Below are 17,484 nucleotides of genomic sequence, written 5' to 3'. Positions count from 1 at the left end.
TTTGTATTCCTCTTGGTGGAAAAATACACTAAAATGCTTTTAAATGAGCATCAGTTTCATTTGATCATCTTAGATGAATCTCGTTACTTTTTATTATTTAATAGTAACAACATTCTGGCTTTGGAGTTGGACAGGCTCATGTTGGAATCCTATCTTTGACTTTGGACATGTTCCTTTACCTCCCTGGGCCTCATTTTATAGATAAGTAGACTTATGATGAGCTGGCAGGGGTTCGTGAGAATTTAACACAGTGCACCCAAAGCATCTCCTAGCGCTCGGTGCATTGCAGGTTCTCATGTCTGCCTTGCTTCATTCTGCCAGATTTGCAGCAGTTTGTTACCAAAACACAAGCCAGGCATGGTGAACAAGAAACAAAATATATATACACCCAGAGCCAGGGTAAACGTGGGGCTTCCCAGGTGGCACTAGTGGTGAAGAGTCCACCTGCCATTGCGAGATATGCAAACAATACGAGTTCAATCCTTGGATCGGGGGTGGGAGGAGGAATGGCAACCCAATTCAGTATTCTTGCCTGGAGAATCCCGTGAACAGAGGAGCCTGGCAGGCTACAGTCCATGGGGTCACGAAAGAGTTGGACACGACTGAGCGACTGAGCACAGCACAGGGAAAATGTACACAGGAGAATATGGTCAAGGGGCTTCCCTGGTGGCTCAGTGGTAAAGAATCCGCCTGCCGATGCCGGAGACGTGGGTTCAATCCTTGGTCCAGGAAGATCCCACGTGCCCTGAGGCAACTAAGTCCATGCACTACAACTGTTGCGCATGTGGTCTAGAGCCTGGGAGCCACAACTACTGAAGCCTGTGTGCCTAGAGCCTGTGCTCTGAAACAGAGAAGCCTCCGCAGTGCAAAGCCCTCACACTGCAATGAAGAGTAGCTCCCGCTGTCGCAGCTAGAGAAAAGCCCACGCAGCACCGAAGACTCAGCACAGCCAAAAATAAATTAATAAAATTATTAAAGAAAGAATATGAGTCAAGGCCAGGGGAGGGGGAGCAGACAGTATGCTGATACACATGCCATGAGTTCGGCCCCAGGGATGTAGTTGTCAGGGAAAATTAATTCCAAGATCCTAGCAGCAAGGCTCAAAGGACACAAAAGAAATTGCAGTCTCTTTGTCAATAAGTAGTTGCATGGATATTTAGAATGGTGAGCCCAAGACATGCCTGTGGTTTCTGCTTTTTAATCTCGTCGAGATGATGGTGATGTCTCAGGCATAGCAGATTGAGCTGTGTCCTCTTCAGCCACAGTGTTCTGGTTAGACCCGAAACCTGATGCAGGAAGATGGTGGCTTATCAACTTCTGTGATGTCTGTGCCCAGCTCGGTGTCTGCCACTGAGTCATGGCTGAGTCATGCTGTGGGACCGACAGAATCAGCGAAGATGACCTCTTTCCTGCATGAGTTGGAGGCACCAAGTTTTTCAGCAGAAGGTCCTGCAGGGTGGCGTGGTGTCAGAGACTGGCGGCTGGGAGTCAGCTGGCCATCTTGGCCCTGGCTTTGTGAGTCCACATGACTTCCTCGACTGCTCTGAGGTTCTCTTCCACAAAGGTTAAAATAATACCTGTTTGCTCCAGTGAGAGTAAGTGTGTGACACGTCTGCCACTGGCCCTTTTTTTAAACTTTGGAAATATTAGTATGTAATGAGCTAGACAAATAGCGTGTTTCAAGCAGTCTCTGTCGGTCTGTGTAATAACAACATAGAGAAGAAAAACAGGCGACGGAAGCCATACATTTTTACTTGGCACTTGAGCTAAATCACTTGGAGTGGCTCTGACAGGTCTATTTTTATGGGAAAAAAACCCCATGGTTTTGGAGAAGAAAAGAGCAATCTTTGTACAAGAAAGTGAATTTCTTGTTCTTTTTTTAAAAAAATGATTTATTTATTTATTTATTTTTGGTGGTGCTGGGTCTTTGTTGCTGCACACAGAGCAACAGGGCCTGGGGGCTGCTCTCTAGTTGCGGGGCGCAGGCTTCTCATTGCAGCGGCTTCTCTTGCTGCTGAGCGTGGGCCCTAGGATGCCTGGGCTTCAGGAGCTGTGGCTTGTGGGCTCGGTAGTTGCCTCTCCTGGGGTCTAGAGCACAGGCTCAGTAGTTGTGGCACATGGGCTTAGATGCTCCATGGTTTGGGGGATCTTTCTGGACCAAGGATCGATTCTGAGTCTCCTGCATTGGCAGGCAGACTGTTTACCACTGAGCCACCAAGGAAGCTCTCTCATAAGGTACTGAATGTATTTCCCTGTCCTATACAGTAGGACCTTGTTTATCCATTCCGTATATAATAGCTTCAGGTAAGTAATATTTTTCTGAATTAAAAAATTTCTTTGTTTATTTTATTTTCTGCTATGCTGGGTCTTTGTTGCTGCCTGCAGGTTTGCTCTGGTTCTGGCGCGCAAGGGCTGCTCTCTAGCTGTGTGCGTGGGCTTCTCATTGCAGTGGCTTCTCTTGTGGCAGAGCATGGTCTCTAGGGCCCAAAGACTCCGTAGTTGTGATGCAAAAGTTTAGTTGCCCTGAGGCATGTGGGGTCTTCCTGCACCGAGGACCGATCCCGTGTCCCCAGCCTTGGCAGGTGGATTCTTAGCCACTGCACCACCAGGGAAGTCCCCGGGAAGTGGATTTCTATCACAGGTCTTTTAAGACCTAGGGTTGAATAGTGAATTCTGTGTCAGCTCCGAAAGAGTTCCTGGGAGATGAGGGTGGATGAAGGGTTGGGGGTAGGGGGGTGCCCCTGTGAACAAGAATGGACCGCCCCCCTCAACCAAGGGTGCAGGGAGGGCTGAGCACAGGGAGCAGGCGGGGCAGGGAGACAGCACATATTCTTTCCTTCTCCATGGAGTCTCTTCTTGTCATCATGAATGTATCCCAGCTGAAAATAGAGTTCTCCAATGCTAACTAGTCATACTCCCCAAACTGGATATCTGCAGCTAATACTTACCATTCATCATTCTTTATATGTTGTTCAGTCACTCAGTCGTGTTCAGCTCTTTGAGATCCCATGGATTGCAGCATTCCAGGCTTCCCCGTCCTTCACTATCTCCTGGGATTGGCTCAAACTCGTATCCATTGAATCAGTGATACCATCCAACCATCTTGTCCTCTGTCGTCCCCTTCTCCTCCTGCCTTCAAGCTTTCCCAGCATCAGAGTCTTTTCTAATGAGTCAGTTCTTTGCATCAGGTGGCCAAAGTATTGGATCTTCAGCTTCAGCATCAGTCTTTCCAATGAATATTCAGGGTTGATTTCCTTTAGGATTGACTGGTTTGATCCCCTCACTGTCCAAGGGACTCTCAAGAGTCTTCTCCAGCACCACAGTCCAGAAGCATCAATTCTTTGGCACTCAGCCTTCCTTATGGTCCAACTCTCACATCCATACATAACTACGGGAAAAACCATAGCTTTGACTATATAGACCTTTGTCTTCATATTTTCATCTTTTACTAATGTCTGTTTCATTTCTGAGCAAGACTGTTAAAAGCTCATACAGTGTTCTTTCTGTATCTTTAGAAAAAGGTCTGGTGTACAGAGTATCAACTGCTATATTCTCAGGGCCCAGTACCTACCCGGTACTCAGTTAATGTCTCGATGTGATGTGGAGTGATCTGTTGTGAAATTGCCTTTCCCAAGACCCTCAGACAACCCCCAGTCAAGTCTGCTGGAGCATCATTTGTCCTGCTTACTCTGCCACTGTGCCCTCTTTGGGCCAGAATTGTGCCTTGTTAACAGCAGAGAAGAAACTTTTCCTGATGAGCCTGTTATTCCTCATTTATTCAGTTTAATAAACATTAATTTGTCCAGGACAGTTCTTTACCAGGCTGTGTGGTCAGCAATGGGAATACAATGCTAATTGAGACAGACAGCATCCTTGTGCTTAAGAAACAAATGATCTGTTGGAGAGATAGACATAAACTAGAAATTTCATTGAACTAACACTTAGGAAGTGCTTATTAGAAGTCAGATTTTGTTCCAGGCATTTTGTAAATATTAATATATTTAACCTTCACTGTAACCCTGTGATGGGGAAAGTGAGACAGCTCAGGGAGGTTAAGTGTCTGACTCAAGATCACACAGGGGCAGCTGGGGTTGACCTCAGGCCTCTCCAAAACAAGGAGAATAAGGACTAATGATGAGAGTGGAAGAACTGGGGACCAGGGGGATTATAGTGGGAAGACTCAACGTAGTCAATCCTAAAGGAAATTAACCTTGAATATTCATTGGAAGGACTGTTGCTGAAGCTGAAACTTTAGTACTTTGGCCACCTAATGTGAAGAGCCAGCTTACTGGAAAAGACCCTGATGCTGGGAAAGATTGAGGGCAGGAGGAGAAGAGGGGGACAGAGGATGAGATGGTTGGATGGCATCACTGACTCAATGGACATGAGTTTGAGCAAACTCCAGGACATACTGGAGGACAGAAGAACCTGATGGGCTACAATCCAGCGAGCGGGGGGAGGGGGGTCTCAAAGAGTCGGATATGACTTAGCAACTGAACAACAGCAATGGTTCCCTATGATTTCTTTGATGATAATATTTTGTGTTCAATAAACATTGTACACCAAAGCCCACAGCTGGCCACTTTGAGCAATGCATGCATGTTGACGATACAGTTCTCAGGACACTTGTGGTCCAGTAGATAGCAGTCTCCTCCCACTCTAGTTCTCTCCTCACTGTTGGAAAGAGGTTAGCATGCTACCCAGCCACAGCCCTATCCTTCCTCAGAATCAGCAGAATGCAGGTGGACAGTTACCGTCCCCCAGCTCGTCAGCAGGGTTTGGCATGAGTCTCAGTGGCTCCAGGTCTGATGGCGAGGTTCCAGGCACAGGCACCCCCCCTACCCCACCCAGGGAGGCACTTGCAGGGGAGGCCAGACCAGCATTCTGGTTCCTTCGCAACCTGAAGAACTCCCTCCTCCAGGCTCCTGATCCCTGGTGGGGACTCCTCTCTGTTTCCCAGCTGGTTGGTTGGGACCTGCTTATTTTCTTCCTTTCTGCCAACTATTCCCACCATATTTCCTGACATACTCTTGATCCCTGCCTTGCACCCACTCAAGACTTCCCCAGCTCTTCTGGGCTGGATGTATTGAATTTGGGTAGGGTGCGACTTAGCCTTCTTTCAAGGGGATCTCTTGTTATTGACTGTATCACCCAGAGTCCTGGTGGGAAAAGGAATTCACCCAAGATAGTTCTGGTGAAGACTGTACGATGGAGCAGCATTTAAATGTGTGGGCAGGGTTATGGGGATAGATGAGGTTGATGAGACCCCCAGATACTAGTGACAGTGGGCAGCAGGCTCTATCTCCAGGGACAGAGGGAGAAAACAGCAGTAACTGAACCCAGAGAGAGCTAGAACCAAGGAGGAGGAGGCATCCGGGAGAAACTATAGTCCTGGAGGGATGGAACATTTGCCCCAGAAAGGGCTTATAAAGCAGGCTGGGAACTGGCATGAAATACCCCGAGCCCTTTCTCCCTGCAACTGACAAGGGAGCCAGCCGCAGGCATGCCGTCCGCAGGGGTTAGCTTCCTGGGGCACAGGGCAGGGCTGAGGAGGGTAGCTTAGATATCCGGGATGCAGGTGGCATACATAAGAGTGTGCAGCGGGGCTCTTGATCAGGTGTTCTTCTGTAACCGGTGTCCAGTTGAACTTGAGCTCCATGAGAATGGAGTCTTAAAAAAAAGATGATTGCCTATGCTCTGTGACAGCCTGGAGGTGTGGGATGGGGAGGGAAGTCGGGGGAGGTTTAAGAGGGAGAGGACATACGTATGCCTGTGGCTGATTCGTGTTGATGTGTGGCAGAAACTGTCACTATATTGTAAAGTAATTATCCTTCAATTAAAAATTAAGGGGCTTCCCTGGTGGCTGGGTTGGAAAAATCCCTGGGAGAAGGCAAAGGCTACCCACTCCAGTATTCTGGCCTGGAGAATTCCATGGACAGTCCATGGGGTTGCAAAGAGTCGGACAAGACTGAGCGACTTTCACTTACACTGCTGGCTCAGCTGGTAAAGAATCTGCCTGCAATGTGGGAGTCCTGGGTTTAAAAAATTTTTCATTTATTTATTTATTTTTGGCTGTACTGGGTCTTCGTTGCCATGCCGGCTTGTCTCTAGGTGCGGCGAGGGGGAGCTCCCCTCTTGTTGTGGAACACGGGCTCTAGGGCAACAGGCTTCAGTATTTGTGGCTCCCAGGGGCTCTGGAGCAGGGCCTCAGTTGCCCTGTGGCCTGTGGGAGCTTCCTGGGATCAGGGACTGAATCCGTGCCTCCTGCATTGGCAGGCAGATTTGTTACCACTGAGCCATCGAGGAAGTCCCAAGAATGGAGTCTTCTGACATTGATGAATTTCAGGCACCTTAGGAAATCTGGCATATAATAGTTTCTGAACTAATATCCACCCTCTCTGCCTTGTCTTCAGTTACTCTGGTCTGGACAGTACTCAGTTCAGTTCAGTTCAGTCGCTCAGTCGTGTCCGACTCTTCGTGACCCCATGAACCGCAGCACGCCAGGCCTCCCTGTCCGTCACCAACTCCTGGAGTCCACCCAAACCCATGTCCATAGAGTCGGTGATGCCATCCAACCATCTCATCCTCTGTTGTCCCCTTCTCCTTCTGCCCTCAATCTTTCCCAGCATCAGGGTCTTTTCAAATGAGTCAGCCCTTTGCATCAGGTGGCCAAAGTATCAGAGTTTCAGCTTCAACATCAGTCCTTCCAATAAACACCCAGGACTGATCTCCTTTAGGGTGGACTGGTTGGATCTCCTTGCAGTCCAAGGGACTCTCAAGAGTCTTCTCCAACACCACAGTTCAAAAGCATCAATTCTTTGGTGCTCAGCTTTCTTCACAGTCCAACTCTCACATCCATACATGACCACTGGACAGTACTAGGGAGGGAGAATCTCGAAATCCTTCCTGGGGGCTCATTCTGGTGACATGACCCATGCAGAAGGCTGTAATTCCATGGCTGGGGTGCCATGTGGGGGTCCAAGCTGTGCTCTCTGTGTGTGGAGATGAACCTGCTTTTGCAGGTGTTGTCTGACTTGGGTTTCATGTTTCTTTCTCCTCTGATCTCCCTGGGCAGGTGGCTCCATGCTCATCTCGGCCGTCTGCTGCTTCTTCCTGTTTTTCGGCAACAGTGAGTCTGCGATGATCGGCTGGCAGTGCCTGTTCTGCGGGACCAGCATTGCTGCCTGGAACGCGCTGGATGTGATCACAGTGGAGCTGTATCCCACCAACCAGAGGTCAGCTCCTCTCTGTGCTTCCCTTGGGACTTGCTTGGGCTTCTTTAGCCAGGAGTCAGCCTGCCCCGAGATCCTCCACCGCGGCCGTCTTGGTCTTCTTGGAGTTCGATGGACCAAATGTCTCTTGGGTTGTTGAGTTTCTCTTGCCCAGAGGCTGGCATAGGCCTGGGCTTGGGAAGGCTAAGGCTTGATAGAGTGGGTTGGATGGCAAGATGTAAAGGACCAGGGCAAACCTTGTCCAGGAGAGAGGAGCCAGGGCCAAACCTATGTATGTGCCACCCAAAGGGAGATGAGAACAGGCCTGCCAGTGGGATATGAAGGAGACAGGGGAAGAGCTGGACAGACAAAGCGTGGAGCAGAAATAAAGGTGGCATGAGGCACGATGGTTAGGATTTGCAGAGAATGTGGCAGGAACGCGCAGCGTTTATTTTCTTTCATGCACACTCTTTAGGAAGAGGTCTGATTTAAAGGCATAGAATCAAGGCCCATCGCTTAGCAGGTAATTTCTTCTCATGGAGGGGGAATTTTTTTCTTCTGTGGATTTTTTCTTTATTTAATAGATAAGTTACACAGACAGTTTAAAATCAGACAGTGGAAAAACAAGATTTACAATGAAAAGTTCAATCTTTTTTCCACCATAGGCTGCTAGTTCCGCTCTCAGAAGCAGCAATTGCTACCAGTTTCTCGTGTACTCGTTAGAAATATTCTTTGCATGAATGGGAATGCATGTGTGTATGTGTTTGTGTGTGTATGTGTTTGTGTGTTTTGCTACCATCTCTGTGTGTATGTTACCATCCCGCCCTTTAAAACCAAGATGAGAACATGCTAACATTCTATGCCATGCTTTATTCTCACAGGCATATATTTTGGAGATTGTTCCATGTCACTTTCTCAGTATTTTAAATGGATTCATAGTATGTGGAGGGGGGATTTTTCAGGACTGCATGTGAGTGGCTCTTGGGCCAGAAATAAGTGTGAAGTGGTGTGGAAGGCAAGTAAATGCAATTCTGCAGAAAATAATGATATTCCCGCGATTGACGACAGAGGTATTGGATTACAGATAGCTATGGAAAAGCACAGAATACTGTATTTGAAACCTCTTCTGTTAATCAAAGAACTTCTATTACAAAAAATAAGAGGTGGAAAGTTACTGTTTCAGTGATATGTGGTTTTAAATCCAGGGAACCTAAGGGAATTAAACAAAGAAGAGAGTAATAGAAACAATAAAATAATTTGGTAAAATGGTCAATAGTAAAACTGACATAAGAATCTATAGATCTTCAAAAAGATCAAATATTAAAAATAAAATGAAATTCATTAATAATGGAAGAAATCATAGAATATTTTAGAATCCATTTGATGAGAAAACTGAAAAGCTTATGTGAAGAAATCATAAAACTTTACTGAGAGATATAAAATGAAACTTAAATATATGTCAATATGTATCTAAGAAGATTTAACCTCACAAAAATGTTAAGTATTTTTCAGCTTTTGAAGCATTCATTCACAACTCGATGAGATTTTTTTTTTCCCACCCTGGGAAACTCGAAAAAAATGACTGTAAAGTTTATTTGGAGAAATACACATATGAAAATATCCAAAAAATTCTGAAAACAAAAAGACTGGGGTTGGAGTTGGAAAAAATGGATAAAGATAAAGTGTGGCATGGTTATAGAAAAAATGTAAAAGAATTTAAAGTAAAAATATATATATTCTTTATAAACTTGTGGTATGAAATACAGACAGTTTACTTAATTTGGGGCGGACTAGTGCTCAGAACATGGGCTTCTAAGGTGGCTTAGTGACTTGTAAAGAAAGCTATGACAAACCTAGATAGCATATTAAAAATCAGAGACATTGCTTTGGTGACGAAGGTCTGTATAGTCAAAGCTATAGTTTTTCCAGTAGTCACATATGGATGTGAGAATTGGACCATAATGAAGGCTGAGCGCTGAAGCATCAATTGATGCTTTTGAACTGTGGTGTTGGATAAGACTCTTGAGAGTCCCTTGGACTGCAAGGACATACGACCGATTGATCCTGAAGGAAATTAACCCTGAATATTCATTGGAAGGACTGATGCTGAAACAGAAGCTCCAGTACTTTGGCCACCTGATGTAGAGAGCCAACTTATTGGAAAAGACCCTGATGCTGGGAAAGAGTGAAGGCAGGAGGAGAGGGGACAACAGAGGATGAGATGGTTGGATGGCATCACTGACTCAATCGACATGAATTTGAGCAAACTCCAGGAGGTGGTGAAGGACAGGAAAGCCTGGGGTACTGCAGTTCATGAGGTCGCAAAGAGTCAGACACGACTGAACGACTGAAAGACAGCCAATTCAGGAGACGCACAAGTCAAGGGTTCAATCCCTGGGTTGGGGAGATCCCCTGGAGAAAGAAATGGTAACCCACACCAGTATTCTTACCTGGAAAATTCCAATAGTGCTTAGAGTATTGCCTGTATACATAAATGGAGTCAGAAGACAATTGATGGTTAACAGTAGTTATCACTGGGAAGTGTGGTTAATACCATTTAGGATTAGGTTCTGCCATGAGTGAGAGACTCCAGATATTAATAAGACAGACGTAGGCAGATAGGAACTGAGGGCTCTTTTTATCTTGTTTCTTCCTCTTTCATGACCTCAGTCATGGTCTGCAGTGAGACCGTCTACACTCCAGGAAGCAAGATGGAAGGAAAAAGGACTCTTTAAAAATAAAACAAAACAAAACTTTTTATTTTATATTGGAGTGGTTTTTCCTATGGTCATGTATGGATGTGAGAGTTGGACTGTGAAGAAGGCTGAGCACCGAAGAATTGATGCTTTTGAACTGTGGTGTTGGAGAAGACTCTTGAGAGTCCTTTGGACTGCAAGGAGATCCAACCAGTCCATTCTGAAGGAGATCAGCCCTGGGATTTCTTTGGAGGGAATGATGCTGAAGCTGAAACTCCAGTACTTTGGCCACCCATGTGAAGAGTTGACTCATTGGAAAAGACTGATGCTGGGAGGGATTGGGGGCAGGAGGAGAAGGGGACGACAGAGGATGAGATGGCTGGATGGCATCACTGACTCGATGGACGTGAGTCTCAGTGAACTCCGGGAGTTTGTGATGGACAGGGAGGCCTGGCGTGCTGCGATTCATGGGGTCGCAAAGAGTCGGACACGACTGAGCGACTGATCTGATCTGATACCCACTCCAGTATTATTGGGCTTCCCTGATAGCTCAGTCAGTAAAGGGCCTGCATGCAATGTGGGAGATCTGGGTTTGATCCCTGGGTTGGGAAGATCCCCTGGAGGATCCCTGGAGAAGGGCATGGCAACCTACTCCAGTATTCTTGCCTGGAGAATCCCATGGACAGAGGAGCCTGGCCGGCTACATTCCATGGGGTCACAAAGAGTTGGACACGACTGAGCGACTAAGCACACAGCACATAGCCAATTAGCAATGCTGAGATAGTTTCAAGTGAATAGCAGAGGGACTCAGCTATTCATTTACATGTATCCATTCTCCCCCAAATGCCCCTCCCATCGAGATGGCCACATAACATTGACCAGAGTTCCCTGTGCTATGCAGTTGGAAAAGACCACTCTTGACATCTCTTAAGGAAGTTTCTCAGGAACTGCCATTTGTACTTATATCCCATTGGCTTCAACTTACTCACATGGCTAGGCTCGGAAGCACAGGAGTCTGGGAAATATAGTCTTATATCTGGAGATCTGCTATTTAGGCAGAACTGTTTTTGCCTCAAGAAGGTAGAGGAGTTATTAATGGGGAACACTTACACTTTCTGCTTCATCCTTTTTCATTCTTGCAATATGTCACAATACTCAGGTACTTGTGTGCATGCTAAGTTGCTTCAGTCGTGTCTGACTCTTTGTGACCCCCATGGAAGCGGCCCGCCAGGCTCCTCTGTCCATGGGATTCTCCAGGCAAGGACGCTGGAGTGGGTTTCTATGCCCTCCTCCAGGGGATCTTCCTGATCCAGAGATCAAACCTGCCTCTCTTATGTCTCCTGCATTGACAGGTGGGTTCTTTACCACTAGCGCCACCTGGGAAGCCTGTGAACAACTCAAGTTGGAAGGAAATACTCCAAAATGTTAATAATGGTGCTGGGAAATCTGGTCAACCACTTGTAAAAGAATGAAACTGGACCACTTTCTAACACCATACACAAAAATAAACTCAAAATGGATTAAAGATCTAAACGTAAGACCAGAAACTATAAAACTCCTAGAGGAGAACATAGGCAAAACACTCTCTGACATACATCACAGCAGGATCCTCTATGACCCAGCTCCCAGAATATTGGAAATAAAAGCAAAAATAAACAAATGGGACCTAATTAACCTTAAAAGCTTCTGCACAACAAAGGAAACTATTAGCAAGGTGAAAAGACAGCCTTCAGAATGGGAGAAAATAATAGCAAATGAAGCAACCGACAAACAACTAATCTCAAAAATATACAAGCAACTCCTACAGCTCAACTCCAGAAAAATAAACGACCCAATCAAAAAATGGGCCAAAGAACTAAATAGACATTTCTCCAAAGAAGACATACAGATGGCTAACAAACACATGAAAAGATGCTCAACATCACTCATTATCAGAGAAATGCAAATCAAAACCACTATGAGGTACCATTTCACACCAGTCAGAATGGCTGCGATCCAAAAGTCTACAAATAATAAATGCTGGAGAGGGTGTGGAGAAAAGGGAACCCTCTTACACTGTTGGTGGGAATGCAAACTAGTACAGCCACTATGGAGAACAGTGTGGAGATTCCTTAAAAAACTGGAAATAGAACTGCCTTATGATCCAGCAATCTCACTGCTGGGCATACACACTGAGGAAACCAGAAGGGAAAGAGACACGTGTACCCCAATGTTCATCGCAGCACTGTTTATAATAGCCAAGACATGGAAGCAACCTAGATGTCCATCAGCAGATGAATGGATAAGAAAGCTGTGGTACATATACACAATGGAGTATTACTCAGCCATTAAAAAGAATACATTTGAATCAGTTCTAATGAGGTGGATGAAACTGGAGCCTATTATACAGAGTGAAGTAAGCCAGAAGGAAAAACATAAATACAGTATACTAACGCATATATATGGTATTTAGAAAGATGGTAACAATAACCCGGTGTACGAGACAGCAAAAGAGACACTGATGTATAGAACAGTCTTATGGACTCTGTGGGAGAGGGAGAGGGTGGGAAGATTTGGGAGAATGGCAATGAAACATGTAAAATATCATGTAGGAAACGAGTTGCCAATCCAGGTTCGATGCACGATGCTGGATGCTTGGGGCTGGTGCACTAGGACGGCCCAGAGGGATGGTATGGGGAGGGAGGAGGGAGGAGGGTTCGGGATGGGGAACACATGTATACCTGTGGTGGATTCATTTTGATATTTGGCAAAACTAATACAATTATGTAAAGTTTAAAAATAAAATAAAATTAGAAAAAAAATCATAAAATTGGGAGACTATCAGAATAAGCAAGGTATTTAAAAAATCATCTAATATTTCAACTTCTTAGTGAATGAAAATAAAAAGAGCTCTCTCATTAAATATGTTTTGGAAATCATGCATGCCATATCATCTTCTGAAAGTCTCAGAAGTATTTTGCTATGTTAGAAGTTTTATGAGAATCTCCAATAAAAAAAGCTTTCTCACTTTGTGTAACCTAAAAAAAAATGAATAAATAAAATAAAATGAAATAAAAGCTTTGGGGAAGATATCTTCTTAAGTAAACTGTCTTACTGGAATGTTTCTCTGGACCATATATTAGAGCCTGAGGCCCAAGGAAATCAGTCACACCTATGCTATCTGATACTGTTAAAAATTTGTATTTTGTTCATTATGAACTTTTTGGTGTTAATTTTTATTTTTAAATAATATTCCATTAAAATAATGTTTATCTTGGTTAAAAAAAAATAATGGTGATTCCTTGCAGTTAATGCAGGTGATTTCTTGAATCTTTATGTTATTCTGTATTGCCAAATTAGGCTAAAATAAGAATGTGTTACTTTGATATTTAGGGGAAAAAATTCCCTCCCACACCTTCACTATACTTCTTTATTATTATTATTATTATTATTTTTTGCTTGAGGGATTCACTCCGACAGGATTGTTATTTTTTTATTTTTTTTTTGAAAAAGCTTTTTATTTCATGTTGTGGTAGAAAAGAATGTGTTGATTAGAAAGCAATGTTGTAGTTGCAGGTGAACAGCAAGGGGACTCAGCGGTACCTACACATGCATCCATTCTCCCCCAGACTTCCTCCCGTCCAGGCTGCACTCTACTTCTTTAGCAAGGGAAAGAAAGAACCCAGTCCTACACATCTAAGGCGGTCTAGTTTGTATCCTTCAGAATGGTTTACTTTCTCCTTCTTTTACAGGGCAACAGCCTTTGGCATCCTCAACGGATTATGCAAATTTGGCGCCATCCTGGGAAACACCATCTTCGCTTCTTTCGTTGGGATCACCAAAGTGGTCCCCATCCTTCTGGCGGCCACTTCTCTTGTTGGGGGTGGCCTGATTGCTCTTCGACTGCCAGAGACTCGAGAACAGGTCCTGATGTGAACCACCTACCCGGGAAAGGAAATGTTGGAAGAACCCCGTCTGGGAACCTCAGCGGTGCCCTCAATTCCTGTCTGTCACTGTCTGGTGGACACCTGGATAGCGCAGGAGGAAAAGTTGAGCTTGTGACCCCTAGCTTAGCACCCATTTCTGCTGTCTGTATGTTTGTAACTCAGGTGACTGATTTGGGGATTTCCTGAGCTGTCCTCCCGTAGAATCTCAGAACTCCATGCTTGGCTTCTAGTGTCCCCAGCCCAAGGAGGAGAGCACCCCCCAGTGGGAGCACACACTAAGCAAGGGGTGTGTATTTCTGCAAGTAAGGTACAAGGACTTTCTTGCATTTCAAAATGAACTTGAGAAACACTCACGTTCCTCCGTAAAGTTCCTCGGAGCCCAAGGACTTAACAAATGGACTTGGTGGGGAAGTTGAGTCATCATCTGAATTCTGAAGTACATATGATACATATATTTTTGCAGTTAAAGTGTTACTTCTCATAGTTTCCATTTGAAAATTGGCACAATAGCATTGAAGATACTCTGATATAGGAAACCAAATATTTGAGCAATATCTGTAGAAATCTATGTCACCCCCTCCAAGAGTCCTAAGTTTTCCATGATGATTAGGGGGTAAATTGAAGAATAATATTTATTCCTATTTTGATCTAGTCAAAAACACTTAAGGGGATAGGCATTCTGTAAACTAACTTTGTACATAATTGTCTTTGGGTTTCATTTGCAGAAATGGTGTCTGCAAATATTTGCCAGCATTTAGCCATATTTGGAGAGGAGTTGGTGTTTGAGGTCCCAGGAAATTGGGGCTGATGGAGTGAAGTGCAAGCACAATTTCTTATAGCCATTTAACTTGCTGGCGGGAGGATGCACTTCATGAACTCACATTGCACTGTTCATCTCGTTCTGGCTCTTTTCTTCTCATGGGGGAGGAATTATTTCCTCTCTTACATAGACTGCTGGTGAAACGCAAGCTCACCATCGTCCATCCTAGCATTTGACGTGCCTGCTCCCCCAGAGGCAAAACGGGAAGTGTTCCGTGGCTCCTGCCATCGTCTTTGTAGGCAGGAATGAGATGTGGTGGGCATGGGGGATGGAGGGCGGGGTGGGGAAAGGCAGCCGCAGGCCTTCAAAGTATAGACTTGGCAGTGAGACACGACCGTGTTTATTATAATGGTCAGACCCATGGAAATCTACTCTGTGTGTCTCAGTTCTGCTTCTTTTTGAAGCAGACATTGGCATGGGAGTTGGGGAGCGCAGGGGTTGTCATATCTGTTTTTCTTCAGTCCTCACAAGGAACACTTTCCTGAGGTCTAGCATGAAACGTGAATGGGAGTGGGGTGGGGGTGGGGTGAGGAACTCAGGACAAACTGCTTCGGCAAAGGTCAGTAATAGATTGAAGTCTTGAATCCATGGAAAAAGAACAACTGTTTCACCCATCAGAACTGTCTTTCGTGGAAGGGACTGTGAGCTATAAGCCCTGGGTCCTGGAGGTGAACCCTGAGGCCAGATGGATGTCAGTCTGCAAGAACTAGCCCTTTGATCTGTGATGCTTTCAATTCTATAAAGTGCCAGGCTTTTGCTACCAGAAACCTCAAAAATTTAAAGAAGAATAAAGATGGCAGCATTGAGTGTATTTTCTGTTTTGGAGACACACTTAGGCCCCGTGATAGCTTCCAGCCATCCTTTGGTTATACTCTGGGATAGAAGGTGGAGAGGAGAAAGAGTAAATTCCTGGCACCTCTCTATCCTGGATCTGCGATCAGTTTTAATGATTAAAAGGTTTTCTTTGCTTCTCTCGTCCACTGATAATTGGATCACCATTTTTTTTTTTCTGTGCAGGGAAGGAAGACTCATCGACTCTGGTTTGATATCCTGACTCCCCCAGATGTGTAAATGTATCATTGTGTATTAGTGTTTCTCTCAGTTTGTTACAGGAGTTACCTAACATCAGTGCTACATCAATAATGAGAGGATCAATGTAACATAGCTGTAATATACTTGCTTGTGATACAAAATACACTGGCTAGGTTCATAAAAGAGAACGGTGTAAATTGGGATTACTACCTCCCTTATAACATGATTTTTCAGTGGGATAGTACAATTTGATGAACAGTTAGTTACTGCTTAAGAAATTTTTAAGGCAGCAAAAGCCTGCATTTCTAGTTAGGATGGATCTTGTAAATCTAAAGCCTGATTCTTTTTTGAGTGTTGGGATGGCTGTAACAATTTGGGGTAAACTCTGTTTGATTCCCAAGTTTTCACTTCTGCATTATCCTTATGGCTCCATACACCAACCATCTAGCCAACCAAGGGCAATTCGCATCCCATCCATCACCCAGGCCTTTGTAGAGGTACAGTCATGCTCTGCAGACTTTTCCCACGCAAGATTGTCTGGCACTGGGACCTGGCCACTTCTTAAATGCTGTCACTCCTGCTGAGATAAATGCATCTTTAAAAATAGTCCCTTTGGCAGGTCATTGGGGGATAATGTACAGCATTCCTGGCCAGGCGCTTCTTTTTCATTTCACATTCTACCCTGAGAAACTCCCTATGGCATTCATGGAGAATCAGAAGGATGAGCTGTCCCTCGTTGAGCAAATCTGTTCGCAGTTCATGATGTACTTTTATGATGCCCAGTTTGGGAGGAGTTGCTTTTAATGGTCTCAGCTGTACTGTGTCATCTCTTGATGCTGATTTCTCGATCTTTTGTTTTACTGGAAATAAATAGTGAAAGGGGTGTGCCTACTTGTGACGTTTATAGCGCACGACCCTGAGGTCATGTAATAAATAATCTCTTTCCCAGGGTTTCCTGGCCCCTTGTATTAGTTCATTAAAAATAATAATAAAAGTAATTGTAATCAAGCCTTAAAGAACTGAGACTAAAGATTATTTCTAGACTCTGAAGTCTCTTCTGGAATCTTTGACTGGATGTGCTGACGGGATGCTGACAATCATTTCCTTCTTATGCTGCCTGTGGGGACCTTGAGAGCTTAAATGATGTGACCAAGGTGACACGTAGTGCTTGCAGTGGGTTACAAGTGGGTTGCAAGTTGATCTAGTTCTGGACCAGTTGCTCACTGATATATTACTACAGAGTCTCCCATAGTCTTCGAGGAATGGGAAAATATGACCAACACTTACCTGGGAACTATTCACTGAAAGTCCACTTGATTACTTTACCTAGAAAAAGTGGAAGGACCAGTATAAACATGAAAGGGTTTAGTGTAGAGTCATGGACACACAGGCTCCAACCCTGGGTCCATAAGATCCGTAAGATCGCCGGGAGAAGGAAATGGCAACCCGAGCCAGTATTCTTGCCTGGAAAATTCCATGGAAAGAGGAGCCTGGCGGGCTACAGTCCATGGGGTTGCAAAGAGTTGGACATAACTGAGTGACTGAGCAAGCATGCATTCAGTCATTCATTTTGTTTATTCAACAAATCCTTACTGAGCCCCTACTGTGTGCCAGTCTCCACACTCAATTCTGGGGATGCAGAACTGAAAGCCATGGCCAGTGTGGCTGCTTTGTAATCTGATTATTAGGAACAGACTTCTGCCTTTCAGCTGCTCAGTTTTCAGTGCTGTTTCCATCATCAAAGCTGCCTCATTGAGATAGCTGTTGGAGCACCGGCCCTCACATCCACAATTCGGTGG

At 44.8% G+C, this 17,484-nt stretch overlaps 1 protein-coding gene across 5 annotated transcripts in view; it reads left to right on the top strand.

The window, feature by feature from the left end:
- Window positions 1-16,693, top strand: part of SV2B (synaptic vesicle glycoprotein 2B) — a 262,076-nt gene extending 245,383 nt beyond the window's left edge. For all 5 annotated transcript variants that reach the window (XM_059879070.1, XM_024981807.2, XM_005221735.5 and 2 more), the window contains 2 exon segments: window positions 7,076-7,235; window positions 13,639-16,693. In XM_059879070.1, coding sequence (XP_059735053.1) covers window positions 7,076-7,235; window positions 13,639-13,822 — 344 coding nt within the window. In that variant the 3' untranslated portion in view covers window positions 13,823-16,693.
- Window positions 16,694-17,484: the final 791 nt, after the last annotated feature.

Source organism: Bos taurus, chromosome 21 (genome assembly GCF_002263795.3).
Source record: "Bos taurus isolate L1 Dominette 01449 registration number 42190680 breed Hereford chromosome 21, ARS-UCD2.0, whole genome shotgun sequence".
Taxonomy (NCBI): Eukaryota; Metazoa; Chordata; class Mammalia; order Artiodactyla; family Bovidae; genus Bos; species Bos taurus.
The sequence above is the reverse complement of the archived record's forward strand: the minus strand, read 5'-3'. Positions and strand labels throughout refer to the sequence as shown.